This window comes from Arvicola amphibius, chromosome 8 (genome assembly GCF_903992535.2).
Source record: "Arvicola amphibius chromosome 8, mArvAmp1.2, whole genome shotgun sequence".
Taxonomy (NCBI): Eukaryota; Metazoa; Chordata; class Mammalia; order Rodentia; family Cricetidae; genus Arvicola; species Arvicola amphibius.
In genome coordinates this window covers 62,597,107-62,624,424 of record NC_052054.1, presented here as the reverse complement: position 1 = coordinate 62,624,424, position 27,318 = coordinate 62,597,107, and the positions used below count along the sequence as shown (strand labels likewise).

The 27,318-nt window shown below is 45.5% G+C and overlaps 1 protein-coding gene across 1 annotated transcript; it reads right to left on the bottom strand.

Moving 5' to 3' along the window:
• Nucleotides 1-1,481: 1,481 nt before the first annotated feature.
• Nucleotides 1,482-23,425, bottom strand: Ppp2r1a (protein phosphatase 2 scaffold subunit Aalpha). Its single transcript, XM_038339534.2, has 15 exons — nucleotides 23,268-23,425; nucleotides 17,316-17,406; nucleotides 14,240-14,340; nucleotides 12,927-13,159; nucleotides 12,091-12,238; nucleotides 11,835-11,990; nucleotides 10,068-10,182; nucleotides 9,897-9,967; nucleotides 9,321-9,455; nucleotides 7,139-7,312; nucleotides 6,766-6,826; nucleotides 6,014-6,168; nucleotides 5,054-5,196; nucleotides 2,062-2,153; nucleotides 1,482-1,934 (listed from the first exon to the last, which is right to left on the bottom strand). The coding sequence occupies exons 1-15, from the start codon at nucleotides 23,343-23,345 to the stop codon at nucleotides 1,918-1,920; spliced, it is 1,770 nt and encodes a 589-aa protein (XP_038195462.1). The 5' UTR covers nucleotides 23,346-23,425; the 3' UTR covers nucleotides 1,482-1,917.
• Between the last annotated feature and the right edge of the window lie 3,893 nt (nucleotides 23,426-27,318).

Sequence of the window (27,318 nt, the reverse complement as noted above, 5' to 3'; positions counted from 1 at the left end):
ACTATCAAGAAAGGAGAACTGGATGATAGTGTTTAAGGCAATGCTGCACAAATGTTACTAAAGAGGTAGATCCCTGGAGACACTATTAAAACAGGGAGATGCCCACCAGAACCAGCACTCTTGCCTTCAGACAGTGCTAAGTATCAAGATTCCAAGCTCTGTCCATCAGTTGGAGAAGAGATAAGGACTGGATTAATGTCAGACTGTGTGCCTGGTGTTCACCTAGGAAAACTTTCATTCTGGGGCATGAAGCACTGCCTGAGAATCCTGCTGATGTTCCTGATGTTCTCAGGAACATGAGAGAAGAACTGCTAAAACCAGTCACCCAATGCTACAGTTACTTCCCATCCACGTGAGTCACATGTTACTCCAATGTTACTTCCTCTGAGACTCTTCTTGGTATACAATGTATCTAAGTGATTGGTCCTTTTTCAGGGGCTTTTGGCCTCCTTTGGTGAGAATTGGGATGACCTTCAAGACTCCAGTCATTTAACAGTTCCACTGTCACCAATAACGGCTGGCTGAACAGTGTGAGGGATTCAGGCTCTGTCTTACTCCTTTGACCTGCCTGGCCTACATTATGACTTCCCTGACCTAAAATGACTGACCCTACTCCAGACATCTGGTCTGCATTCCAGAGAATAGAAAGAAGGATCATGCCTTCCCTGTGATACGCTGTGAGTACTATTTCTTTCCATGTCATTTTGGCCAAAATTTAGTCATACCACTGGACACTCCAACAGCTAAAAGCACTTCCATATTAAGGGGAGAGCAAAAGCTGGAGAAATGACTTAATGGTTAAGAATGTTTGTTGTTCTTTCAGAGGAGTCGAGTTTAGTTCCCAACATCCACGTCAAAAGGCTCACAACTGCCTATATTCCTAACCCTCTTCTTGTCTGTGGGGGTACCTGCATACACATGGCTACAAACACAAATATAATGATGGTAATAATTATAATAAAAGCAAAAAAAATCAATCTTCAAAAACAATAAGGGCAGGGCAGATACTGAGAGCGAATGGTTTTGTCTTCATACAAAGTGCCTACAAAGCACTATGAAGCCATGTCCTAAGACTCCACAAAGAGCCCTAACCAGTCTCCTGGTATGAAGGTTTTACTTGCATATGTACATGGATTCACCAGGCAACCTGACAGCACAGCAAGCGGCCCACAGAGCTTGTAAGTGCTATCCCAGTGAGGGCTCACACAGGCCAGGACTCCATCGCAGGCGCTAACCCAGTTAACACTACACAAACCTGAGAATTATGCCAGCGCTTGAAAACCTAAGCTTCATCCCAGGACCCTGCCGAGCAGCCTCTGGGCCCTCTGCCCGGTGGCTCTTGCTGCACTCTTGCCAACTCAAGTCCTTCCTCTCATGACAGGAGGGATAGCTGCAGGACAGTCTCCTCAGGAACAGAGCAGAGAACCAACCCCCATGCAATGCTCTTTCCTCCATTCTGATGACTAAGACTAGAGACCAACTATTTCTACACATTTATTTCTCTGTGAGAAGAGTAGGGAAAGGAATAAAATAAAAATGGCACAGTTGACACACACAAAAAAACATGGTTCAGGGGTTGGAGAAAGGGAGGTGGTGAGTAGATGGGTGAGGGGTCCCTATTACAGCAGCAGGAGCCAGTGACCTAGGATGCTCCATCTCTCCCACTATGGGCAGGAACAGCCAGCTTTTCCTTTCAGGCTGCTGCCCTGCCCCAACTTGCACTGTCCTAGCCCCTTGGGAGGTGGACAGAAGTCTTCCCAGGCTACAGAGAGGAGGAACCGTGCTGGGGGAGGGGCCTGGGGTCAGACCATGCACAGGGAGTGACAGTCATTGGCCTCCACCTACCTCCCTAAGGGAGGTACTTGGTGGGGGTTGGAGGGTGGACACCAGAGGCCGGCAATGGTTCTTCTTCCAGCATCAGGCAAGAGACAGAACTGGGAAAACAAGGAACAATCAGGCCTCAGAACTGGACTACACTGCCTACTTACACTACCAAATTCTGCCCCCTCCCCAGGCGCGCCCTCACCCTTCTTTCTGGGCTCTATACTCTCAGGTCCTTACCAGTCAGCGCCTCCTGGGCAAAGTACTTGACATCTACATCCTGGTCCTGCGTCAGCTTCTCCAGGATGGGCTTGACTTCACTCTGCAGTGTGCTAGAAAGGGAGGAGAAATGAAGGTGGTGAACAAGGCTAGGCTGAGACAGGGGATCACAGGCAGGAAGATGGCTCCTGTGCAGGTAAGCATCAAGAAAGTCATACAATATCATAAAGCAGCATATAGGACGAGGGCACACACAAGTAGGCTTGGAATCAGCTAAACAAGGATACTCTGGGGCGCCCAGGTGAGCCCACAGGCCTTGGAGCTCAGCAGATTCCTTCACTGACTAAATGTATATTCACTAAGGCACTGTGTGTCTGGTGTAAATACAGAGGCATATCACTCTAGATTCTTACCCAGATGAGCACAGACCAGAAGACCAATTAATGGGCATGGCAGAAATATCAAAGGCTTCCTGATTTCAAGGGGCCAGAAGTTACATCTACACAAGGAGATCTGCCTGTCTTGTAAGTTGTGAGACATGTAGGCACATCTCAGAGACAAAGGTTTAAGGCTATGAAGCAGAGATGAGACATATAGGTATCAGATGTCTCCTTTAGTTTAGCAGGCAGCTCCTCTTCCCTCCATACAACCCTCCCTCATTCCTAACACTTGCTTTGCTTCTGTTGTTTGCTTGCTTGCTTTGTTTTGGGGAGGCAGGTCTTACTATATAACTACACATGACCTCAAACTATATAGCCCAGGCTGGTCTACAGCTCATGACCTTCTTGCCTCAACCTGTAGAGTGCTGGGAAGCTGTGTACCACCATGCCTGGCTATTAGACTTTTATCCACAAAACATTATTTACATGTATGTGTTTGTGCACACACTTTTGTGAGTTCTTGGTAATTGGTGTATGTGTCAGGCTTGGATACCCTAGAACTAGAGTTATAAGCACTTGTGAGCTTTTGTCTGGGTGCTGGGAAGTGAACCAAGGTCCTCTGCAAGAGCAGCTAGTGCTCTTGACCATTGAGCCATTATCTCTCTGGCACCCATCTATTTTAAACTCAATATAAATGGCTTATTTTCCTGGGTCTAGCATCTCCCTCAATATGATGCCAATAAATCATCCATAATTATACATGTTGCTACTTAGACACAGGTATCTCTTTTCTCATTACTAAGTTTTCTGTCCTTTGAATAAGTCACGTTTTCACTGTGGGAAAGTATTTAGCTGTTTCTGTCTTATGGCTACTATACATAAGGCCACATGTTGGAAGACAATGTTGGCTGGTCAGAGGTCATGGCCTCCCAATGGCCTAGCAGTTTATCTCAATAAGCTTGGCAAAATGGAGCTCCTTCCTTCCAGCAAAGGTTCCTGTTCTCTACTGTCCTTGTCTGGAGAATGTTCCTGAACCTGACCTTATCTAAAAGCTGTCACTAAACCAGCTGTAGATTCATCTTTAGCTTGACCCTTCCATAGTTCCCTGCTGAGAAGACTCATGCTAGGAGCTGCTATAGGACACTACTGCCATATACTGAGCCTTGTGATAGGAGCATGCCACTTTATGCAAATTAAGATTTGGCCCCAGGCTCGCAATCCTATATTTTCCTTATACTTTAGAATATATTCACTGAAATCTGTCAGAAGGCTGTCTCTGTACTCATGGGTCACCATGCCCCACCTGCCTCCTTCCCCTTTTGACCTAGTGGCCAACAGGCCAAGGGGGACAGAGGACACCCATAGCCACTACATTTGTGGTGGGTGGTAGGAGAAGAAGTACTCATTTCTCTAAAAGCAAGGCCTAGCTCAGGGTCTACACCGACCTAACTGCATCTGTCCACTTAAAATGCTCAGCCTTTAAAGCCATCGCAGGTGGGCATTCCAGCTGTACCACAGCTTCCACCATCCTGGTGTTCAGAGTACTTTTGCTATAACCCGTCCTGTCCCAATAGCCTACAGTGCTCAGCACCTAGTCAGCTGTACCTTCTCAGGTACTCACTGAGCACATGAAGATCCTATTTTCAAATTAGCACAAATGAACAGGATTCCTCATGATACTGTCACACATACTGCTTTGATGGACAACTTGCCTCCTCCATCTCCTCCTGACTTGCACCTTCCTGCTTCCAATACTCCCACTTGAATGCCTTTTGTCTTTGTCTTCTTCCCATCTGTAACTGTGAGTTTCCTTGTCTTCCCACCTATAAGATTCTAGACAAATTCTTTCCACATAGAAACAACTCCGCCCTGTCAGCAGATACACAGCTTCCCATTTCCATGAGGCCATCTTGTCAAACTCTTCCTTATACAACTCAGCTGGTCTGTGTGCTGCCCATGTCATGAAGACATTCTTCTGTATTTTCTACACGTTTTCTTCACAATCCTGATTCTGGTTCGAAAACTTACTTCAGATGAATTTGTTTATGCAGAGGCAGGAATTCCACTTATTTTATGTGGGCATCCAAGTGATCTAGCCATTTTTAGAAAAAAAAAATGAACATTTTTCCATCAAACTGCAATGGTACCCGCTGTTCCACACACCTGAGTGCTTTGTGTGCTCTGGAAAATGGTTCAGTGGACAGGAATGTCCACTTCACTGTTTCTTAATTATGTATATACATGTTTCCCAAAGCTTCCCAGGGTACTGTTTAATAGACTCACTAGAAATGTTCAGTGTACTTCATTACTTATATTTTGGTTATTTGATGTCTGTGGTACAAGTGTAAATTTTAGATACAAGCGTAACTTAATCTACACAGATAAAATATCTACATAAATAAATATTGGCTAATTTCATTATGGAGCAATTCATTGTAGCACAAGGCTGCACCTACCACCCTCTCTTTTCTTTCATTCTATTTTGTGGGAATGAATTCTCATTCTAAAACAGAAAAAAACAGACTTTGTGGAAAGTAAAGCAGCAGCAGCTAGGGTCATAAGCAAGACGGCTTCAAACCCTGCCCTTCATCTTCAAAATATCTAAGATGTTTAGAACAAGCCCCAGACCTCACCTGTTATCAAGAATGGGTCCTATCTTCTGTAGTGATTTGGCCACATTGAAGCGGACATTGGCAACTGGGTCCCCAGCCATACGAAGCACTGTGGGCAACATGTGCTTGGTGGTGATATCCTGCCCACAGACCTCAGACAGCACCTGAGACCAGTGAATAGCAAAAGCATGATTATGCAAGTTTCACTGCTAGGTCCTTATGTCTCCCCACCTGACCAGGCCACCTGGGTCATCGTCAGGTTCCCAGAGGAATGCGGGAGGATCTGGGTCCAGAGGCATCAACCCCGGGGAGAGGTAGCTCCGAAATCCCTAAACAGTGTTCTTTGAGGATTGACTGTGCTTTGTCTGGATTTCCTTCATCCTCAAGGTTTGAGTGGTTTTGATTCCTAACTCCTGAAATTCCTCAATACAGGAGTCTCCAAATTGTAGTATGGAGGAAATGAGTCATTTCCAAGCCATGCTTTAGCTTCTAGTGTCAGTAAAACAGTAAGAATAAGAGACTAATGAAAATCAGTAACTATACTCTGACACAAAATCAGAGCTGTTCTATGTCTTCTGTGGCTATTACATTACTCTTCACATCCTGGTGAGCATCATCATAAATCTACAAAGGTGAGCAAACCAAAGCATTGACTGTTAGGTGCTTTGATGTGTGGCACAGCTGAAACTGAACTGGGTCAACTCCAGAGCCACACGCTTGCTCTCCTGCTCAGCAAGCAGAAAGTGCTTCCATGTGAACACATGTGCTCTACTTCCCTCTCAATCTTGGATCTCTCACCATGCAATCCTTAGCCCCCCAGAAGCCTGATCTGACACGGCAAACTCAAGCTTTTGCCTGCAGTCTTCAGAGACTCATCCCAGGCCCAAATCATATTTCTATTTACAAGCAAAACACCACCACCACCTTCATCTTAGGGGGCATTCCCATTCCCTGGGGTCGACAGGCAGTCGGGGTGCTTACATTGATGCAGAAGAGCGTGGTCATGCGGTGCAGGTAGTTAGGGTCTCCAGACATGGCTAAGACCTTGGGGATGATAGTGGCATGGGCCCACTCCTTTCCGAACTTCTCCACTAGCTTCTTGAGGTTGCTGGTGGCAGCCTCACGGATGGCATAGACTATTATAATAGGGAAAAGGAAAGGGCAAGGGAGGTGATTCAGGGTGAAGGACTGACCATGACCATACCTGTTTCTGCCTAAAGTGAGGCCCCAGTGGCCAGACCACACAGGTTCAGTCAATTCAGCCAAAATAAGAAACAGCGCTTGCTACATTTTGCCCAGTTTCTTCTCTTACAGCACCTTCTGGCCACCCAAAGAGACAGATGCCACTTGCCTCATTATCCAGAAGTACTAACTGAGGCTCTGCTTGTGCAGATTACATCTCAAGCTATTTAAGTATACTACTTAAAACTGCCTGAGAAAAACAAAAACTTTAATTTTTTCTTGTATATTTTTTTTTCTTTTTCTTTTTTTTTTTTTTTTTTTAACCACTTAATAAAACCAAGGAACAAGTCTCACAAGGGCCCGAGAGATCACGGTGAGAAGTCTTTATGTTCGAGTTTGAGTGTAGGGCTCCACAGACACCCACCCCACCCCACCCCTAACCTACACTTCTCTAGGGATTTTAACAACAGGTGAGCACTGACAAGGAAATGTGCCAGCTCATCTGTCCTTGCAGCTACTAACCTGTCCTGCTGTATTCTGGGGGTACTTACCATGATCCACCAGCCAGGCCATACACAAAGAGTTGAGTTTCTCATCAAAAAATTCCACACCCTGCGGAGGGGAAAAGATTGGTAAGGGCCTGAGGGGAAAAGGGGAAGGAAGAGAGAAAGAGAGGGGTCCCAGAGAATCAGGCAATTCTGATCCCCACCAGAGCTGCCAGTCTTCTTCCTCTGACTCAACTCCTTGCACCAGCTAAGGACTCAGTTCCTGGGTTCAGACATCCCTCCACAGAGAGCTGTCACTGCCTATACTGAGGCTCTAAGCCCCTAGTTACAGCACCACAGCCCTGGTACTAGAGTTATGCCCAGACCAGACCCTGAAATCTATCACTTCATGGCCAACAAAACCTGGCTCCTCACTCACCAGCTGTCCAGCCAGCAGAGGCATGTACTCAATGATCGCCAGCCGCACTCGCCACTTGGCATCCTCAGCCAGCTCCACAATGGCAGGGAGCAGGGACTGAGAGAGCTGCCGGATACCAATCACCTCATTCACGCAGTCCAGGTTGGAGATGATGTTCAGCCGCACCTCGGGACACTTGAAAAGATGATAGGAGGATTAAAAGAGCACTTCGTACAGCAGCCTTAGAAAAGTGATGGGACGTCCACCCATGGAGACGGTGGGACTGATCTAATGGGAGCTCACCAAGGCCAGCTGGACTGGGTCTGATGGAGCATGTGATCAAACCGGACTCTCTGAATGTGGCTGACAATGAGGGCGGACTGAGAAGCCAATGATAATGACACCAGATTTGGATTCTACTGCTTGTACTGGCTTTTTGGGAGCCTAATCTGTTTGGATGCACACTTTCCTAGACCTGGATGGAGGAGGGAGGGCCTTGGACTTCCCACAGGGCAGGGCACCCTGACTTCTCTTAGGACGGGAGAGGGAGGAGGTAGGGGAGTAAGGGAAGTGGGAGGGAAATGGGAAGATGGGAGGAGGTGGAAATTTTTAATAAAAAAATTTAAAAAAAGAAAAAGTGATAGGAGCAGGCGAGGGCTCCTTTCTAGGTATCGTCCTGTAACTTGAAATATACAAATATCCATCTAGTCTCAAGGGTAGCTGAGGTTCTCTGCCCAACCGGCTGAAGCACCTAGTGTCTGGAACACCAAGGAGTACATGTGTAGGGCCTATTATCATTCTTATCACTTCACCTTGATAATGCCAGACCAGGGAGCACATGTGACGAGCCTCTCACCTGCCTGATTCCAAGCATTGCAAACTCTGATTTATAGTCTGTATCCATCCACACTCACGCCATAGAGCACTGACACCCATAGCAACAAACACATGGACTGGTCCCACAGAGGCCACAAAAAGCAAGTTCTCTGGAAAACCCAAAACCCAGATCCAAAAAGAGATTTTATTGTTTGTTTTAGTCTGGTGTTTGCTTTTTTTGTATCTACAGAACCAGAGTTGCGAATGTTAAACCTTTCAACTGACTTCATAAACCTTCTCTAAAGAAAGACTTCTGAAGTAGCAAACAGCTTATGAGAAATCTTTTTCCCAACCTGAGAATGGGTCATTATTATAGAATCAGTCACTAGGTACTCCACAAAAGTGTTCCATTAAAGAATCTGAATGGGCCAGGAGTCTACGGCCATACCACCCTGAACGCGCCCGATCTCGTCTGAATGGGCCAGGAAGTGGTGGCTCACGCCTTTAATCCCCAGCACTAAGGAGGCAGAGGCAGGTGGATCTCCATGAGTTTGAGGCCAGCCTGGTCTACAAAGCTAGTTTCAGGACAGCCAGAGCTAAACAGAAAAACCCTGCCTCCAAAAAAAAAGAATTTGAATGGAAAGCAGCACTCCGGGCTGGCATGCATCCAAGAGCTCTGGTTCTCTCTCATCTCTCCCTACACTTTCTTAACAAAAGGATCTCTTGCAGCTACAGCACTTGCCTACAGATTCAAATCCAATTCCCTGAGCTGTCACCACAGTGACCTCTTTGGTCCTGTGGTCTAGGTCACCTGCACAGCCAGGTATGGTGACCTGACTGGCTATGGTCAATGGAACACATAGAAGACACAAGCTAGAGCCAAACTCTTCAGTGGGATTCAGTAAGATTACAGCTGTGACTTCAGACTGCGAAAGCCAGGCCGCAAAGTTAATCCCTCATCACAGGACCAGTTGGAATAATGTGAGAGGAATCATAACTTTCTATGGCACTGTATTAGGGTCTCTGGTACATGAACTAAAAATCATGGCGTACCTCTCCCGGTACCCACAGTGTCTAAATGGAGCTATGGGATGGGTTACACATCTGTTCCTCTCCACTGGCATACTCTGTGCGTCCCTGAGGATCACCACTGTCTTGGTCTTTGTTCATCTTCTCAATACTTGGGGAAAGGATGAGTATGAAGTTAAGGGGACATGAAGCACTATCTAACAAGAGTGAGCGAAAAAGCAGACACTTTTTTGCCTGTCATCTAGCAGGAGTATGAAGTGTGGTGTCTGGTGCCAAGATTCTAAACATTCTTGGAAAACTGGGTGAACAGTAGACTACCATCTCTGCAAAGTGCTGAAAACATTCCTGGTGCTCTCACCTCATCCTTGAGCTGAGCCAAGAAGAGTGGCAAGAGGTGTTCGATGGTGTTGTCTTTGCCAAGAATGGGAGAGAGGCCCATGATGACTGAAGCCAGTGCTGATTTGACGTGTTGGTTGGCATCTGAAACGAGCTCCTAGAGACGAGAAGGAAGGAGGAAGCCCAGGGTCAGAAAAATCCCTTTAGTGGGAAGTGGCTACACATACCTCAGCCCTGATGGCCTGAGGAGACGACACTCTCCTACTTTTAACACAATCAGGGCAGCTCAGGAACGCACTGCATGTATTCACAAGTCCTCCCTTGCTTGTTATGTGAGCCCTGCTTCCAGCAGCCACTGCCCCATTCCACAAGATCTGTGGATGAGAGAACTCAGTGGCCTTTGAAGGCCAACACATCCCTTAGATCTTAGGGTCAGTTGCAACCCTCAGATTTTGCCTACAGCCAAACCCAGGACTGTTAAACCCAGTTACTGTGTGTCCCAAAAGGATGCAAACCTAGCTTGGCTCTGAATATACTCAAAACCAAATCTGCACCCCTCTCTGGAAGTCTCAAATCCTACAACCAAGCACTCCATTACCTTGATGCAGGGCAAGATCTGGGTCATGATCACATTCTCCCGACAGTCAGCTGAGAGATTCTCACAGAACTCTGTGGGCAGAGACAGAAAGGTGCTGGTTAGACTTGATGGCCCAGTCCCACTTCTGCCTCTCAGACATCCCCCAGCTAGGTTCTGATTGCCAGCACCAACCTTTGACCTTGTGGGAGGCCGCGGCCCTCACCTCAGCCTCACAGTCCTTCATCAGGTTCTGGAAGGCAGGTACTAGATCTGTTTTAGTGATCTCAGGCCCCACTGCTTTCTGGAGCTGTACATAAAGAGGAGGGCAACACTGAGAGTCTGGCAGCTGCTCAGAGCTAACAAGGCAAAAATTGAGGTGAAGGCACCAGGACGAAACTAAGACACAGCACTGGGGACTTAATACCAGCACCACAACATGATCATGGGTGAAGTCATCACCTCCCTGAACTCTGGCTTCCTCAGAAACAGAAGGAAGGTTCTAGGACATGTACTACTGTATGTTTTCCATTTAATTCAGGTTACTTGGGTTGGATTTTCCATTAACTACAGTAGGTGGCTCCCACTTTCATCTGACAAGAAAATATAAGCATATTTGATAAGAGGGCCGGGCGGTGGTGGCGCACACCTTTAATCCCAGCACTGGGGAGGCAGAGGCAGGCGGATCTCCATTAAGTTCAAGAGCTAGTTCCAGGACAGGCTCCAAAGCTACAAGAAACCCTGTCTTGAAAAACCAAAAAAATAAAAATAAAAAGAAGAAAAAGAAATAAGAGGGAGTTAGAAGATACAGGAACCCTACCAGTCTCGAGGATCTAGAAAAAAAGCATATATGTGGGTCTGCTTCAACCTGCTTCAAAGATCAGTTAGAAGCAGGATGACTCATTACTACCAAGAGAGTAAGTAAGTAAAAATCCTGCAGGATCTCATATTATCTTGGGTACATACTACACCTTTTATTTAAGAACATGTTTGCGGTTGGCCATGGGCAGATTGTCATTTCCATAGCACAAGGATCCCATCTTCCAAGGCCTAGCATAAGCCTGCTTCCCTCTGAGAGGAAGGAGCAGGAGACTAACTCTCTTGCTTTTACTATGGTACTAAGCCCTTCAGGCACACAGATTTCTTGCAAGGCCAAGCGTCAAACAACTTCACTGTGCCCACAAAAGCAGTCCTTAGGGCGGAGCCTTCCAGCAGACCCCAATAATCATCACGAGGGAGAGCTCTTGTCCATCACTTTTGTCCCTTCTCTCGCTGAATCCCAGGATCCCTGCTCATTCTGTCTCTCACCTCTGCACAGGCTGTCTTGTTGGGATACAGCTCCTATCTAGATGCCACTTCCTCATCCTCACAACCAGCTGGAGCACAACCTCCTCCTCTCAATGCCATGAGGCACAGAGAACAGCACATTCCATCAGCACTTTCTACTGAGGCTGACCTTTAGCCTGCTCCTTGAAGGCAATGTATGTGTGTAATTCACCGACTGCAGAACCTCCACCAAAGGCACTGAAAATAACTACGGGCCTGGAATTAGAGCATAGCAGTAGAGCACTTGCCTAGCATGGGTCAAATGGGCCAAGCTCTAGGATCAACTCTCAACACTGAGGGGTAAAGACAGCAGGTGGAGGCATGCTGTCAGGTAAGGAAATTTTGATCTTGTCCCTGTTCTGTATAGTTTGTGGCATTACTCTGACAACTAAATCTTGGACTGTATCTTAAGGAAGTTTTGAGGTCAGGGAATATGCTTTCACAGAGTTAGAACTTGGCTTCAGAATCATTTTTATCTTTGCACTCTCAGTTGCCATTCATGCATCCAGGGTTGGTTCTGAGAGATCAATGGAATGTTTATTAAAATTGAGGACTGTGGTGCCAGCTCCCACATATGGCTCACTCCTCCCCTCAGAGAACCTCAGTGTACCCTCCTGTGGAACCATACCAACCTACCTCTGTGAACTTGTCAGCCACCATGTAGCGGACACGCCAGGACTTATCTTCAGCAGCCTGGCGCAAGGTGGGCATCACTAAGGCCTCCAGGTCCTCCTGGGGTAGAAGCTGGGCAATGTTCACACATGCCTCCACTGCCAGCAGCCGCACCGAGTCCTAGGGAGAATGGGGTGGCTTAGGGTCGCAGAGGCCTACTGAGCTGAGGGACCCTTGCCTCAGCAAGTAAGGGCATGGTGAAAGCTGGGGACTGACTCACCTGCTCGTCAGAGGCCAGGTTAGAGAACATGGGAATGATCTCACTCTTGACATTGTCCAGTTCCAGGACCTTGGCAAACTCCCCCAGCTTGGAGGCTGCGGCCCGCCGCACCATGGGGGTGTCGTCTGAGCACAGGTTCCGGAAGTACCTGGGATGGGTCGAGGCCTGGCTTAAGATCTTGGGAAGCCCTAGCAGCTGGCAGCCCAGCATTAACACTGAGCACTGCTGGCTACGCTGTAGACTCTGCTGCTAACAATGGTGGCTTTGTACAACTCATGAACTCTGTCTTTCCAGTCCTACCAACAGGACCAAAGGCAATGGCACATCCCCACACAGCTAACTTGAGGTCTCAGTGAAAGACTACAACACAGTACTCTTTATGTGGCCATGGCCATAAAACTGTTTAAAATGCCACTGACAGGTCTTCCTTGTCAAAAGTCTCAGTCAGAGACACACAGGGAGTAATGGAGACATCCCAGTATGTGCATATGGCTGTAGGCCAGTACTCTGGAGTGACAGATCAGGACCTGGGTTTCATAGATCTGAGCAACAAGACACTCAGCAACTGCCAGGAATGTCTACTCAGGGGTCTAGACTGGATTTATTGTGTGGAATTCTAGATTCTCTTCCAAGCAGACCATGTGGAATGAATTTCCAAGAAGGCAGGTCAGGCAAATCCAGCCCTGTGGTGCCCTGATGCCCCTGTCAAGAACAAGCCTCCCTGAAGAGAACTGAGGAAGGAGCAGGGAGAGGTCAGCAACATTAGGTTCTGGGAAGACCTAAAGGGCTGAGACTTTGAGAAACGCTAAGGAAGGCGATGGAGAGGAAGGACTCACTGTCGAAGTTCTGCCTTCACAGCACTGGATACTCGGGGGTAGCAGACGGAGAAGAGGCCACAGGCCGATGTACGGGAGGTGAACCAGTCTCCACCCGCCAGCCGCTTCACCAGAGGCACAAAATGAGCCTCTAGGTCGGAAGGTGAATGCTCATGTGAGATGGCCCGTAAGGATTCTACCGCCTTGTCTCGTACTACTGTCTCCTCCACTGTGGCCAGTGACTCAAGGGGTGGCTGTGATGAGAACACAAGGTTAGAAAACAGTGTTTTCTCTATTGTCACAGCTATGGAACCCTACCTCATGGCCTGATCTAATGAGACTCCTCTGATCTCTCCACCCCATCCTTCATTAAAAGCGTCCCATGAGAACTCCTAAAGGAACTTCATTGGGTCCATGAACCAGTTCTCAAGGAGGCCCATGTGTGTGTAGCTCTCCATGTACAATAATCATTGCTGACGCTGGCTCCAGCACCCATGTACTAGGTTTTAGACCATGCCACTGTATTGCTGACATATTTGTCACTCCTTTCTATTGAGTCTTGTGAAACCGTCTTTGATACTGTCCTCATTAATCAAAGAGCAGGAATCTGAAGCACACAGGCTATGTAATTTGCCTAAGCTACTATCAGCTACAAGCCAAGATCTAAAAGACCGTTTGGCTCTCCTTCCCTACACAACAGGTCCCAACAGTATCAAATCCTCTCTGTGTTTTCAGCTGTCATCCAAAAGAGATACACAGACAGATGGTATGGTAAGGTAAGGCCTGGTGCACTCAAGCAAACAATCTTGAAAATCCAGCTCTGCTACTTACTAGCTAGGAGTCTCTGACAGGATGGCTCAACATCCTGGTACTCTATATTGATTCATGTATCAGGTATACCTTCCTACCCAACCATGAAAACCACAGCATCTAACTGTGAGTACTTATTATACGCCAAGTGCTATGTGAGGGAATCTAAGTCATTTATCAGGGTGGGCTTCGGGGACCTCCAATTGACCAGGGCAGTTAGAAAGGTTAGCACTCTTAAAAGGCCTATCAGTATGTGGCAGAAACCTGCCTGACCCCAAACCCACAACCCTACAAGTGGGTTGCCCGCTGGTCCTAGTGAGGGTAAGGATACAGAATGAATGGTAACTGGAGATTAAATGTCACTAATGACTTGACATAAGTGACACCAAAAGGCCATTTATTCTAGGATGATCTCCAGCCTCCCTAATCCCTCTCCTTCTTGGTCCCCATTACCCATAGGCAGAACCACAGTTTTGACCCCAAGGTAGAGAAAAGGCTTAGGGAACCTCCTAGCTTTCACTCACCAGCAGGCAGTGCACATACTCAGGTCCTCCCACCAAAGTGGTGAAGGTTCCCAGTTGTTCAGCCAAGGCCAAGAGGACTTCATCTTCATCATAGATAGTGTCTGTGGGACAAGGACCAAGTCCATCAAAGACTCAAGCTGAACCAGTGACCCAAGCTTCAAACAAGCAAACAGCCCTGTGCCTCCTCATTTTCAGCATCCCTATCTCCCTGCCTGCCACTCCCCCTCATCTGCTACCTGCCAAGCAGAATGAGCCCAGGTCCCACAACTGCCTTTTCTGTACTAGGTGGGGGGTGGTAGCAGAGTGCCACCACTACTAAGCCTCAGTTTTGGCGCCCTCTCAATGTGGACAAACACAATCGTGTATACAGCCCAGGACAGTCAATGGAATTTCTGGTTGGGTCTAGTTTAAACACGCAGCACCGCTTTCATGAACTCCTAAGTCTTCAGCCAGGAAATTCTTTTCTTCCTTTTTGGGCTCGGTTTAGCCACTGTTGATTGCTTGTAGAATTTCCAAGAAGCTGCTAGACTATGTCAGATCCTTTGCCGCCCGAACTCATTCTCCCCCCTTCTTTTACTTTTACCAAGCATGAGATCAGAAGCCATGATCACTTGCAGCCAAGACTAGCTTTGGTGTGCTCCAGTTCCTGCCAGAGTCAGAGTAGCATCTCTGGAAATCTGTCTGTTAAAAGAATAAGCAGCCAAGCGACAGGGAAACGATCTGTGCTTCTCCTGAGGGAAATGCTGGCTGCTCCCACAATGTGCAGTCACTGGCTGCTCACCAGCACTTTAACATTCTTTCACCTTGGATTTGCCATGAGGAAGGCAAGCAGAGGAGCCTCAGGAGAAACCTAGGCCAATGCTATTGATACCTCGACCTCACAGTTCCAGATTCTAGAACTGCAAAAACCAGACTGAGGCCTTTGTCCTAGTAAACTAATATAGTTCAGTAATTTTCCCTCACAAAAAGCAAAGCTGAATTTCTTTAGATATGAGCCTACAGGCCTTTAGCTTGTACTCGCTGAAGCACTACCAGTGTCTTGTACATGTGTCTGCTGCTTCCTGTTCTGAACACTTTCTGAGCCCAGAGCAGAAGAAATCTGACATTACTTAGATTGCCAACAGCTCAAAAATAAATCTGTCTGAATCACAGTTCCTTTTCAGTCTTTGGTCTCCAGCACACTCAGGCTCCCACTGTTCTTCCCATCTGGATTATTAAAATGCCACATGCAATTGTCAAATAATACATCTGAGTAGCATTTTCCTACTAGCTTAGTGAATTGTCATGATCCCATTATGTGATTCCTGACACTGCAGAGGAAGGGAAACAGCAAGGCAGGACTGAACCCTGACCATCTGACTACAGGGCCTCTGTTCGCAGATATTACCTTGCTAGCAGGGTCTACCTCTGTGCCTCCCCTCACACACCCTCTATATATCCACACAGTGGTCCCAAATCTCACTCCCTTTGTACTCTAGCAGCTAACCACAATGGCACCTTGCCCATCAACAGGATTAAACCTCAGAGGCTCCATATAATACAGAAAGCCGGCTAAGGCAGCCCATTATAATCTAGGTGGTTCTTCCAGTGCCCCTAATCCTGATGGTTTTGCAACCTCACCTCTATTTACTAGTTACACACATTGGTTATTTTCATTAATTGCCCAGCTCCCTCCTCGCACAATCACCTACATACAACTAAACTCTTCTTATAGAACAGCTTTCAACTAAAGAGCAGAGCCCAAGAAGTGGAGGGCATTCCCAGGATCTCGGCAGAGTTAGGCCACAGCAGCTTGTTGCAAAACCCAGGGATCTTTGGCTTCTCACCTGTACCGTTATTCATGTAACTGCTCTTCATGTTATTTTGCTGCCAAGAGCAGCCTCTGTCTCAGCATCCTAAACCTTAGGGTATCTCTGATTGCCAAAGGAAGACCCCTGGCTTGGGTCCATCTTCTCATGCCAGATGCAGAAAACTACTCTTCACGCTGTGTTTACAGTCACAACTTCACACTTCGTCATTAGTCGTGCCACTGTGACAGGGCACCAAACCCCAATAGGCCACAGCTACCCATGTGTCAAACAGGGGAGGGCCAAAAGGCTGGACCTTCTACTCCTAGGCCATCCACAGGAAATGATCCAATATAAATCACTCTGTCAGTAAGAGAGCACTGAAAACCTTTAGTTCCAATTCTGATTAGAGGGGACTACAGGAGGGGAAAAATGAGAATAACGACAGCAGGGATTTAGTATGGTGGCCCACACTGTGCCCAGCCATTGTACAGAGAACTTGATGCGCACTTGCAGACAATAGACTTGGCAAAAGCTAAGAGAGCCCCATTTAATACATCCCTGGCCCAGTCACTGGCTCTTCGCAGGAGCCGTAGTCTTCATTTAGGTTACAGCATCATGCCTATCTTACCCGCAAACCCTCTGACCAGGCAGATGTGACATCAGATCCCAACTCTTCACAATTAGTTAACACTGCTCACTATGAAGCCTAAATATAAAATCCCTTTGGTCACCTCCAGACAGAAAAATTCCAGGGAAATGAGTTACTTCATCTTTCTGTGCCTCAGTTTCTTCATGTCCAAATCAGCAACAGTAGCATTCCTTGCTTTAAGGTGTTGCTATGAGACTGAGGTGAATGACAATGGAGATGTAAATTTAAGAACATAGGCACTCTCATAAGCACTCCGTGAGCTAAGAGTTAACTCAAAATCACAAGAGTCCAGTGGTCAGCTGGCCTGCAACAACTATGTAATAAGTATTAATGATTAATGCTCTTTAATGCCCACATCAACAATACAGTACGAAGATTATCTTCATTTTAGAGATGAAAAAAAATCTAAGAAACTTGTCCAAAGTCAATGCTAACAGTTGAAGCTGTGATTTAAACTAGGTTCTGCTGCTCCATCGTTCCATATCATTTTTTCAGAGGATCACACTTAGGCTTCTTTGGAATACTGCCCCATGCCACTGTGGCATAGGGAAGACTTTCAATTTATTAATCTACTTTTCACTCATTAATAAGAACCATTCAACTGTCCTCACCACATCTGGGCCCCAGAAATTCTTACCTGTAAGGAAGGGCAGGAGCTCACTTCTGGTCCGTTCAACACCAAGGGCCAAGGCGATGGTGGAGAGTTTCTTGATACTATTGAGGCGAAGCTAATGAAAGGACAAGCAAAGGAAGAGAGAACATTAATAATTTTGGACCCACAGGAGTCCCAAAGCTCTGAAACACTTAGGCCAATCCCCAGACTGACCCACTGCTATTCATGAAGATCCTTAATGATCAATAGTAACAGCAAAATACAACCAAGCAATTCTGTGTTTCTGAAAAAAATATTTACCAACAGCAATGGTAGCAATGGAAGCCAGAACCTTTCCCGGGTCTTTCCAAATTTAGTCTAAAGCTGAACTCCATTCCTACCTCTGCTCCTCACATTACTACAGAGAACACTTCGAAGGTAGTAGCAGAAGAAAGCAGGAGGATCAGAAGTTCAAGGTCATTCTTGACTACCTACCAAGTTCCAGGCCAGCCTTAGCTGCAAGTGAACCAATCACAATAAATAACCCAGAACTGCAAGAATTAACAATATAACAGTACCTTAAGAATGAAGTAGTTGGGCACAGTGATACACCCCTGTGACCCCAATACGCAGAAAGTTATGGCAGGAAGATCTTGAGCTTGAGACCAGCTTGAACTATATATAGCAAGACCACATCAAAAACAACACCTTACTGATGCTCCCATAAGCCACCCTAATTAAGATGATTTATGTAGAAGGAGGACTATGGGAAGAAGGGGCTCAGAGGGAATGTCAGAGTACAGAGAGCAGTATGATCAAAGTGCATCATGTAGATGTAGAAGAATGTCATAATGAAACCATTATTAGGTATATAAATATATGCTAAAAATCCAAAAACAAAAACCAAGACAAGCATTAACAGTGCTAATACCTCTAGTTCAGTGGGGAAGACCCACAACATGAAGGTTTATTTGCTGTCTCCATGTAAGCATGTGTTTTTTCCTTATTGTTTTTGGCTTGCAGCTTCACCCTCACATAGGTCATAACAGTCAGAATGTCTCTTACCCAAGGCCAGTCACAGAAAGCCTCATTTTCCTGTCTTCCTGTACTACAGTAGCAATAAAGGATTTTTCCTGATTGTCAACTACAAATACCATTTCAGAATGGGTCCTGTCCCATACCCAAGAAGGAGTATTGCAGAGGCCAGGAAGAATGATGAAAACTTTCTAGGTTTTCCTCATCCAGTCAATTATCAAATAAGGTATGTGGGAAACCTGATTTACAGGCAGCTGATAAAAAAGCGCAGGTAAAAAGACCTGGGACTTACAACTGGCATCTGAAGTTTGGGAGATAGTCTTAGGAATAAGACCTCAACTGTGGGATATGACACTCTCCAAGTAGACAGCATCTCAACTGAACTAGGTTACAGAAACACTGGCCGAAGAACTGAACGCTTGTTTGCTTGCAGGGAAATCATGCACCATTTAGGACCATGGAACTCTCTTGACTGTGGTGTGAAAGCACAGAAAAAGCAAGCAGTTCTGTTCTTCCAACACACACCATGTGGGAGACACAAACCAGCCCAAATCCCTTGTACTTGTGAATGTGAAGGAGCATCTTTGCTGGTATTATGTTTCATCTTAAGATGAAACTATCCTCAATTCAGAGTTGATCCTAGACTCTACGAATATCCTTATAATATAGCAACAGAAATGGAGAAGAAGGCATGGTCATATAAAGATGTAGGAAGATGCTGGGGTGGCATATTCACAAGGTGAAGAACACCAAGAATTGCCAACAACTCCCTGAAGTTAAGAGAGATGAAACAGACTTCCCTTGGAACCTCAGAGGAACCAGTGACTTGATTCAAGATTTTTGGCCTGCACAACTTTTAGAAGATACATTTATAGTTTTAACCCATCCTGTTTGTAGTAATTTATTACATCAGCCTTGACAAATGACTGTCTCTGGCTAACACCCCAGGGAAGAACATGTGTGACCATGCCTCTCTACTCCACAGAAAGTGAGGCTCAGAAAAGGAAACGTTTTTTGCCTAGACTAGCCCTGAGAGCTGAACATGACAGCAGCGTCCCTGTCTGTTTCTTCCTTCACAGGGTGCTTTTGTCTACCCAGGTCCAGAGCTGTCCCCAAACAGAAAAGATAACGTTTGAAGAAGGCAATGCTTGAGGGATTACAAACCCTTCATTACCCCAGGGGAACACTCTTCCTGGAAGGAAAAAGAGAACAGAGGAGTCTGCTCTCTTTTCAGGCTCCACACAACTGGTCTTCAAATTACCGTGATCCTGAACAAGTATGGTTGTCACCTCAGGGGACTTAAAGGAGGTCTCTGGGCTCACAGACTATGCTGAGGATCTGAAAAATGCTATGATGAAAACTGTCTGAGCACAGCAGTACAAGCCTGTATCTCCAGCACTCGGGAGGCTATGGTAGGAACACCATGTGTTCGAGATCAGCCTGGACTACAACGCAGCATCTTACCTCAAAAACACAAGAAAACAAACCACAGCAAAAAATGTACACACCAAACTTTCCATTCAGTGTCGCCACAGTAGCTTTGGGAGCAATGAAAGAACAAAGGAGGCCCCAAATCTCATTTTGGTGGTAAAAAGTCATCTACTATAAACCCCAAAACTTATTTTCAGCCAAACTATAAAATATGCAGATCTATGGAAAGGTTAAAAAGCCAAATATTGCAAACACTAACAATCCCTAGATGCCAGCAGTAAGCCCACAAGTGCTTGTTCAGTACCCAGCAAAAGTGTTCTTTAAACTACCAGTAAATGTTTCCAGTCTCACAGGCCAGTGTCTCTGAACCACTCAACTTGTACTCACAGCACGATAGCAGCCACAGGAAGGAGACATTCTGCAAACAAACTGGCTCAGCTTGTATTCCAGCAAAACTTTACTTGCAAAAGCTGCCAGTGACTGGATATGGTCCACAGCCTGTATTTTTGCTGAATCCTGTACTAGTTTTTCAACGTTCTTGCCTCATTTTTTTAAAAATAAATCTTTATCTATTTATATGTACACCGTATTCTGTCTGCATATATGCTTAGATGCCAGAAGAGGACACCAGATCTCATCAGAGATGGTTGTGAGCCACTATGTGGTTGCTGGGAATGGAACTCAGGACCCCTGGAAGAACAGCCAGTGCTCTTAACCTCTGAGCCATCCTTGCCTCAATTTTTAAAGATGAAATTCTACTAGGATGGTTGTCTTAGCAGCCTGCCTCCTTTTCCCTTTGTGTTTAAGGTAGATGTTTGTGCTCCTCTCTCAAAAAGACTATGGGAAACGCATGGGTCAGAGCCACATCTGGTGAGCAGCAGCCCTAAGAACAACAGAGGGTACCAGGGAGCAACCACAATCACGTTCATAATCTTAATGCAAGTATTAATAGCACATAACATCTATAAATTAGCTCCCTGTTTGCTTAGCCAATGTATTAACATACTTGGCACTGTGCTCTGAGGTCTTGTTCTAGAAACACCATTTTAAAAGGCAAGGAAGCTGATGCAGAAAAACAGGCACTTTTTGGAAAGCAATGAATCCCCAACCAGAACCTAAACACTCTATCTGTCCATACTGTCATTGAGAAAACATGCCTAAGAGTTGGGAGTCTGAATATGGGTAGCCGTTCTTTCACTCTAATTTTGATTTTGTTAACTATGTCCATTGTTTTCTTCGGGAAGATGGCACTGTGAATGCTGGAGAAAAGAGACAGAAAGCTGTGTAGCCGTGTGGCCTGAATTCAAAGCTGTGCTAGCAATCAGCTGCAAGATCTTAGGTCATCTTCACCCAGAGAGACATACGACAGACTTCTGACCTCCAGAACCATAAATAAAACTTTATGCTGTTTTATACTGCTAAATTTATGGTAATCTGTTACAGAAGCATTACAAAACTGACATACTGACCTAAGCTAACCAACTTCCTTATTGTCTCTGTGTGTATACTTCATTCAACAGCTTCCCTCAACCTTAGCACTAATGTCGTTTTAAATGGGTCTCTTCCCTCCCATGAAGGACGGTCTATACACTGCAACCACGTATAAAAGCATTCCTGACTTCTACCCAGCAACAATCTCCCAGTTATGACAACCAAAACATCTCTAGACATTGCTAAACATCCCTGGTGGCAAAAATTGCTTCAAGCTAGGAACTACAGTTATTACATAGATATACTCCTGCTCTCTGTAAGCCTCTCCCCCAACTTCTCAAACTGTATCCTGGAAGGAGTCTCTCCACTGGCCCAACTCCTCACCCAACTATTTAGTTGTTATGTACTCTGCCCTCACAGTTCCTTCCTTGACAAGCAGGTAGTGGCTCAAACTTCAACTTTTTGACAAGGCTTCTCCACACTAATAATGTACCCTACCTTCCTTATTTTTCTCTTTGCTGTTCTTCACAGTCAACACAATATGTATTTATCTGTCACCCTTCACTACAAGGTAAATTCTTCCAAAGCCAGTTTTTTTCTTCTTTTTCCCACTGTACACAAGCATCTAGAGCACTGCTGAGAACACACAGGCCCAACAAACAATTGCTGATTCATTATCTCAACACTGACAGGTCTCAATCACTTCTTACAGGTGGTAGTATATTTAGTTTTTTTTTGACTGTTTCACACCTAGCTTCCTGTACAACAACCAGCCAGTTTCTTTGTTGATACAGAGTGTCACTATGTAGTCTAGGCTAGCCTTGAACCTGCCTCTGCCTCCTGAGTGCGGAGATCACAGGCAGGCTACCACCATACCTGGCTTTGGTCTCTTTTCTGTCCCCAACAACATTCCTGAAAACTGCACGTGTTTACTGAACATATAAATTCACAGAGTATCCCTATAACCAGGTAATTATTTCCATTTAACAGAGGAGAAATACCGATTGCTTGAGTCAATCAGCAAGAAGCACAAGGACCAGGAATACAACTCCAGTCTGTCTGGCATCAGAACCAGAATCATACACATAAGACTTAGAAGCTGGGCTAACCTCAGGTTATCTAGTGCACCACAAACAATTCCATACAAAAGGACAAACAGGGTCCATAGAGCATGGTACCACAATAGCCACTCCCCCCAAAATAACAGCTAACATTTATGAGGCCTTTACAAGCAGCCAGTTCTATTTTACTACATTTCCTCAGCCACTAGGGTAAGCCAGGACTATTATTAGCCGGTATTTTGTAGAAAACAGAAGCCAGGGGCGATGAAATAAAGTGCACACAAGGTTATCCTCAGGTGAGACGATGCGGCCTTGAGGTCTGACCTCTTTCAAAACCACAGCAAACCGACTCAAAGGCCTTAGGTCACTCTTCTCTCTCTGAACCAGAACTATCAAATCGCTTGGCAGTCAGGCCTGGGAAGAAACCGGGAAGAAGCTGAGGAGAGGTGGGTCTGTACACGTGACCCACCCCTGAATTAGGCTAGTTAAATCTCAGGGGAGTATACTTTCACATACTCTTTCCTCCTCCTTCAGGAGAGCTACCCCAAATACCAGGCGAAGGCCCGAGAGGAATGGACGGATGTCCTGGTATCAGTCCTTACTCGGCCCAGCTATATAAAAACACTAAAAGCAATGGGAACTGTATCCCGGTCCTCAGCAGCCATGAGGGCTTCCCCTACTCCGCTGGTCACGCGCCCCCGTCTATCTCCCCCAGGGGGCCATTCTGAGTCCACCGCCAATCATCAGACTGGCAGGCGGCCGTAGTCTCCCCAGCCCATCTCGGGCCGCCCAGGCACAGATCCCGGACGGCCGCGCGCACTCAGAAGGGACCCTCGAGGCTTGCCCTCCGCTGGGGAAAAGACCCAATCAGGAGCGCCATCTCATCGAATCTTTCCACTAGGAAAGATGAGACCTGGATTCTGATTGGTCACCGCTGTCTTCCGCCACTCCCGGAGAACCCCGAGCCATCTCTCCCGCATTCCGCGATCATCCCCGTCCCCGATCTTCCCAACACACTTTAACGGAAGGTCCCCCACACCTGAACGTCTTCATTGCGGAGTTCATCTATGAGCACCGCAATGGGGTAGAGTGAATCGTCGCCGTCGGCAGCTGCCATCTTGCCTCCCTGGCGTCTCTGTCAGGCTGCGGCCAGGGCCGGGCGGAATCCAGGATCGGGCGGGGCAATGCGCGGGGAAAGGACGCAAAGAGGGCGTGGGGGCTCCCGAGCCACGCTACAGGGGCTGTCCCGCCGCCATTGGCCGCACAAGGTCGCGTCTGTTTGGTCCGAACCTACCGAGGCCCGCCTACTTCCCATTCACCATTGGTTGGGCGAACCAGATTGGCTTTCCGCCGTAGTATCGGAAGCGGAAGTGGGGTATCTTAGCGACCAAGGTTGTTCCCGCCTACATCGCCGCTAGCAACCACAGAAACGAGCAGGGCTTTGAGCCAATAAGGATCGAGAAGAGGAGGTTGCAAAGTGGCTCCTTGAAGCGGCGCAGAAGCGGTGGGTGACGTAAAGAAGGACAAGCCGGTCGGGTTGTACCTCTGCGGCGTTGCTCCGTCCCCTGTGAAGAAGGAAATCCTAAGAAGGGGGACTTGCCTTGGTCGCTTCTTCGACACTGGCCTGGGGCGGGTGACACAGGCCCACCTGCCCTCCTACTCTGGATCAGTCCTAGAGAACTAGAGTGGGCTGGGCGAGGCCTTATCCGGCCGAGGAGCTTCTAGGTAGCTAGTTAGAAATCAGCGAGGCGGAAGGTATTTTAGGTTGGACCTCTGTCTCACGAAGACCCTGTGACCCCCCTTACAGACTAAAGTAGCATAATCATTTCTCCTTAAGATTGAAAAGTGAACTATGAAAGGGAGGAAGGTGGAGATAGCAGGGTGGTTGAAGGCTTATTAAGGAAAGAATGTCTTTTCTAAGCTACGCTTGACTATTTTTGTACTTGTATTTTGTTTTTCTCTTCTCTCTCAGACCAGAGAGACAATTAAGGAAGAAAACACTCTCACAGAGAGTGGGCATTTATAATCAATGATGTGCATTTGGATCTGAATTGTATCTCTGGTCCTCGGTGCAGGCATAGAACTGGGGAGCCCAGGGAAGGCTATGTAGAGTTGTTCCTACTAGTGCCTTCTTGAAATGCCATTCCTCCTCATTTGAGTAATCTCTATAGAAATCTCCCCCCTTTCCTGTTTCATCTACTTTGATTCCTGACAATGTTTTCCAGTCTGATCTTGAACTGTACTGGGATAGACATTTTAGGAAATACTTGATTCCTTAACAATTACAAGATGGGGGTGAATTGTGTTTGTAATAATTATGATCTACAAAGTTATAATTGGTACTGGGCTTTTCAGGGGTTAATGTGAAGATGCATTTTTAGAAATTATGAGTTCTTATTGGTATTTCTAATCAATTTATGTAAATTGCGAGAATTCAAATAAAAACTAAGGTTTTTCCACTTAGCAATATTTTAATTTTATATTTGTACTCCTATGCCAACATCCTTAATTTTTTAGTGTGCTATTATGAAATATCTGGGTTTGGGGACATATATGTCATAAATAATTATATATGATTGATGATTATATATTAGGATATTATTGCATTTAGAAACGTTACATGTTAAGCAGTTATGCCATGACCAACACACCTGGAAAGAAGGGTAATGGAGATTGAGAAACAAAACTCAGGGTTCACTTTGAAAATGAATGATTCTTATTTTTCCCATTGCTGTTGAAATGTTGTATAGCTAGCACCTGGAGAGTGCAAGCAGGGTTTGAGAAACAGTCTCTTTGGCTGCATTATCTGAATTCTTTCTTTTGCATTTCCTTGCCCTTGGCTTCTTTTGCCCCAGTGGACATTCCTCCTAGGCTTTATCTTGTGCCTGAAGTTTTTCAGTCAGGAGATCATATCTTGGTTAGGGTTCATACTTGAGAAAGGAACTACAGACCATCTGGACCCTTCACAATTATATACAATGTATAATAGAAATGTGTGTTATATACTTGTAGGTTCTGTATATTAGGATTAGGTAAAAAGTGTATGATTGGTAGTTTCAAGTTGTTAATAGAATTATTAGTCAACTTACCAGTTGTAGCTTAATTTGTTTATGTTTTGTTTTTGAGACAATGTTTCAGAGTGTAGCTCTTGTTGACCTGGAACTCACTATGTAGATAACATTGGACTTGACCTCACAGAAACATGCCTCTCAGATGCTAGAACCAAAGCCACGTACCTTCACACCCAGCTATATGATTATGGTTGTTCTGTCCTTAGGAAAAGACCCACTTAAGGGATGGGCCAGTAGCTCAGTGGTAGAATGCTTACCTAGAATGCACAATACCCTAGTTTCAACTCTCAGTGCAAGAAGAAAAGAGTAAGGGAGAAAGAAAAAAAGGATGTTTCACTTTGTATGGATAGGCAAATATTTATTTTATCTTTATTTATGTATATGTATATGTTGCATGTGTGCAGGTGTTCATGGAGACCAGAAGAGGGCATCACATCCCCTGAAGCTGTAGTTATAGGTAGCTGTGAGTGGCTTGATTTGCTGGAAATTGAACTCTAGTTCAATTTCAGTTAATTTCAGTTAAAAGCATCACATGCACTTAACTGCTGAGCAATTGCTCCAGCCTCACTATTTTTTCTTTTACTTTGCTTGCTACACACAGAGCAAATTCATATATTTAAAACAGCTATCACAGATCATTCTTCAGACAGGGCAGAATACTTCCGTATGAAATAGTTTCAGGTATGTGTATTTGATGTGATGAGAGGATGGATGGGAAAATTGGAGGAGGGAAGTGTAGAGAAGAAAAATTGAGTTGCCTTGGGGTATATAATGGGACTTGCAGACAGTAGAATGTGGAGTATGGCTCTCTTTTATCCTGTCCTACCAAGAGGAATCTGTACTGTTTTGTCATTGTGATGCAAACCTGGGACTCTCTGGAATGCTGCCCATCTAGCTGTTCACTATAGCAGTTTAGCCAGGAGGGTTCCTCAAATATGAGAGAACTGATGGTTTGTTCCAAGGATACTAAATGCTAAGGACTTATGGATATGTGGATACTATGATCTGTTTCTTCTGCTTGTTTGTATGCCAGTTTCTCTCTGAGTTGTATCCCAGCTTGGCTCAAATTTACTATGGAGTCAAGGCTGGACTTGAACTCCTGATCTCCCTACCTCTACATCTAGGGCACTGAGATATGTGCATCACCATACCCAATTTATATGGCACTGGGAATGGAACTCAGAGACTCATATATACAAGGCAAGCACTCTGCCATCTAAACCACATACCCTCAGCTCTTCAGTGCATTGTTCTCCATTTTTACCTGTGTAGGATGAAGAATCTCTGTTTTTGCTGTCTGAGGGAGAATTTTGCTTTTTTAACCAAAAGTTCAGAAAATCAGAGATATAAGTAGGAGAACAGGACTCCGTGACAGTATAGATGATATTCCAATTCTGCATCTTGTTTCATCACATCAATATAAAACATTCTAGGTTCAGACTTTAATGGAAATGTCAAGCATCACCCTATCATCCTTCTACAGAATAAGTAAGCGTGGGAAGGAAAGGGGAGGGGAGGGAGTGAGGAACATTCTTTTCTTCAAAACTTCCAGTTTCTATGTACATTGTAGGTGACTCCTTAGAATGCTCAAGTTTCAGGGTTCAAAGTTCCACATGAAAAATATAAAAAAGAAAAGAAAGGTTAAAGCCTGAATTATCCCAATATGGTATGATAGACCACGCCCTCCTAAAAGGTTGCTGTGAACATCTTCAAAAAATTACTTCACTCAACTGCCAACTGAGAAAAACCTAACACACAGGTTACACCATAAAAGACCTAAATAACAGCGCCCCCATTCAACAAAAAGCAGTTTGGAGAGAAAAAACTGCGCCCCTTTTCCCAAATATTGCTTATAAATGTTCTTTTACATTTAAAGGGGGAGATGATATAGATATGAATTTGCATTGGTATAGATTTTAAGGTCAATTTTGTTATATGTATATGTATTTCTTATCTTGATTAAGCTATTTTGATTGTGTAGTTCATTTTAAAAACTGTAATGTATAATTAAAAAATATA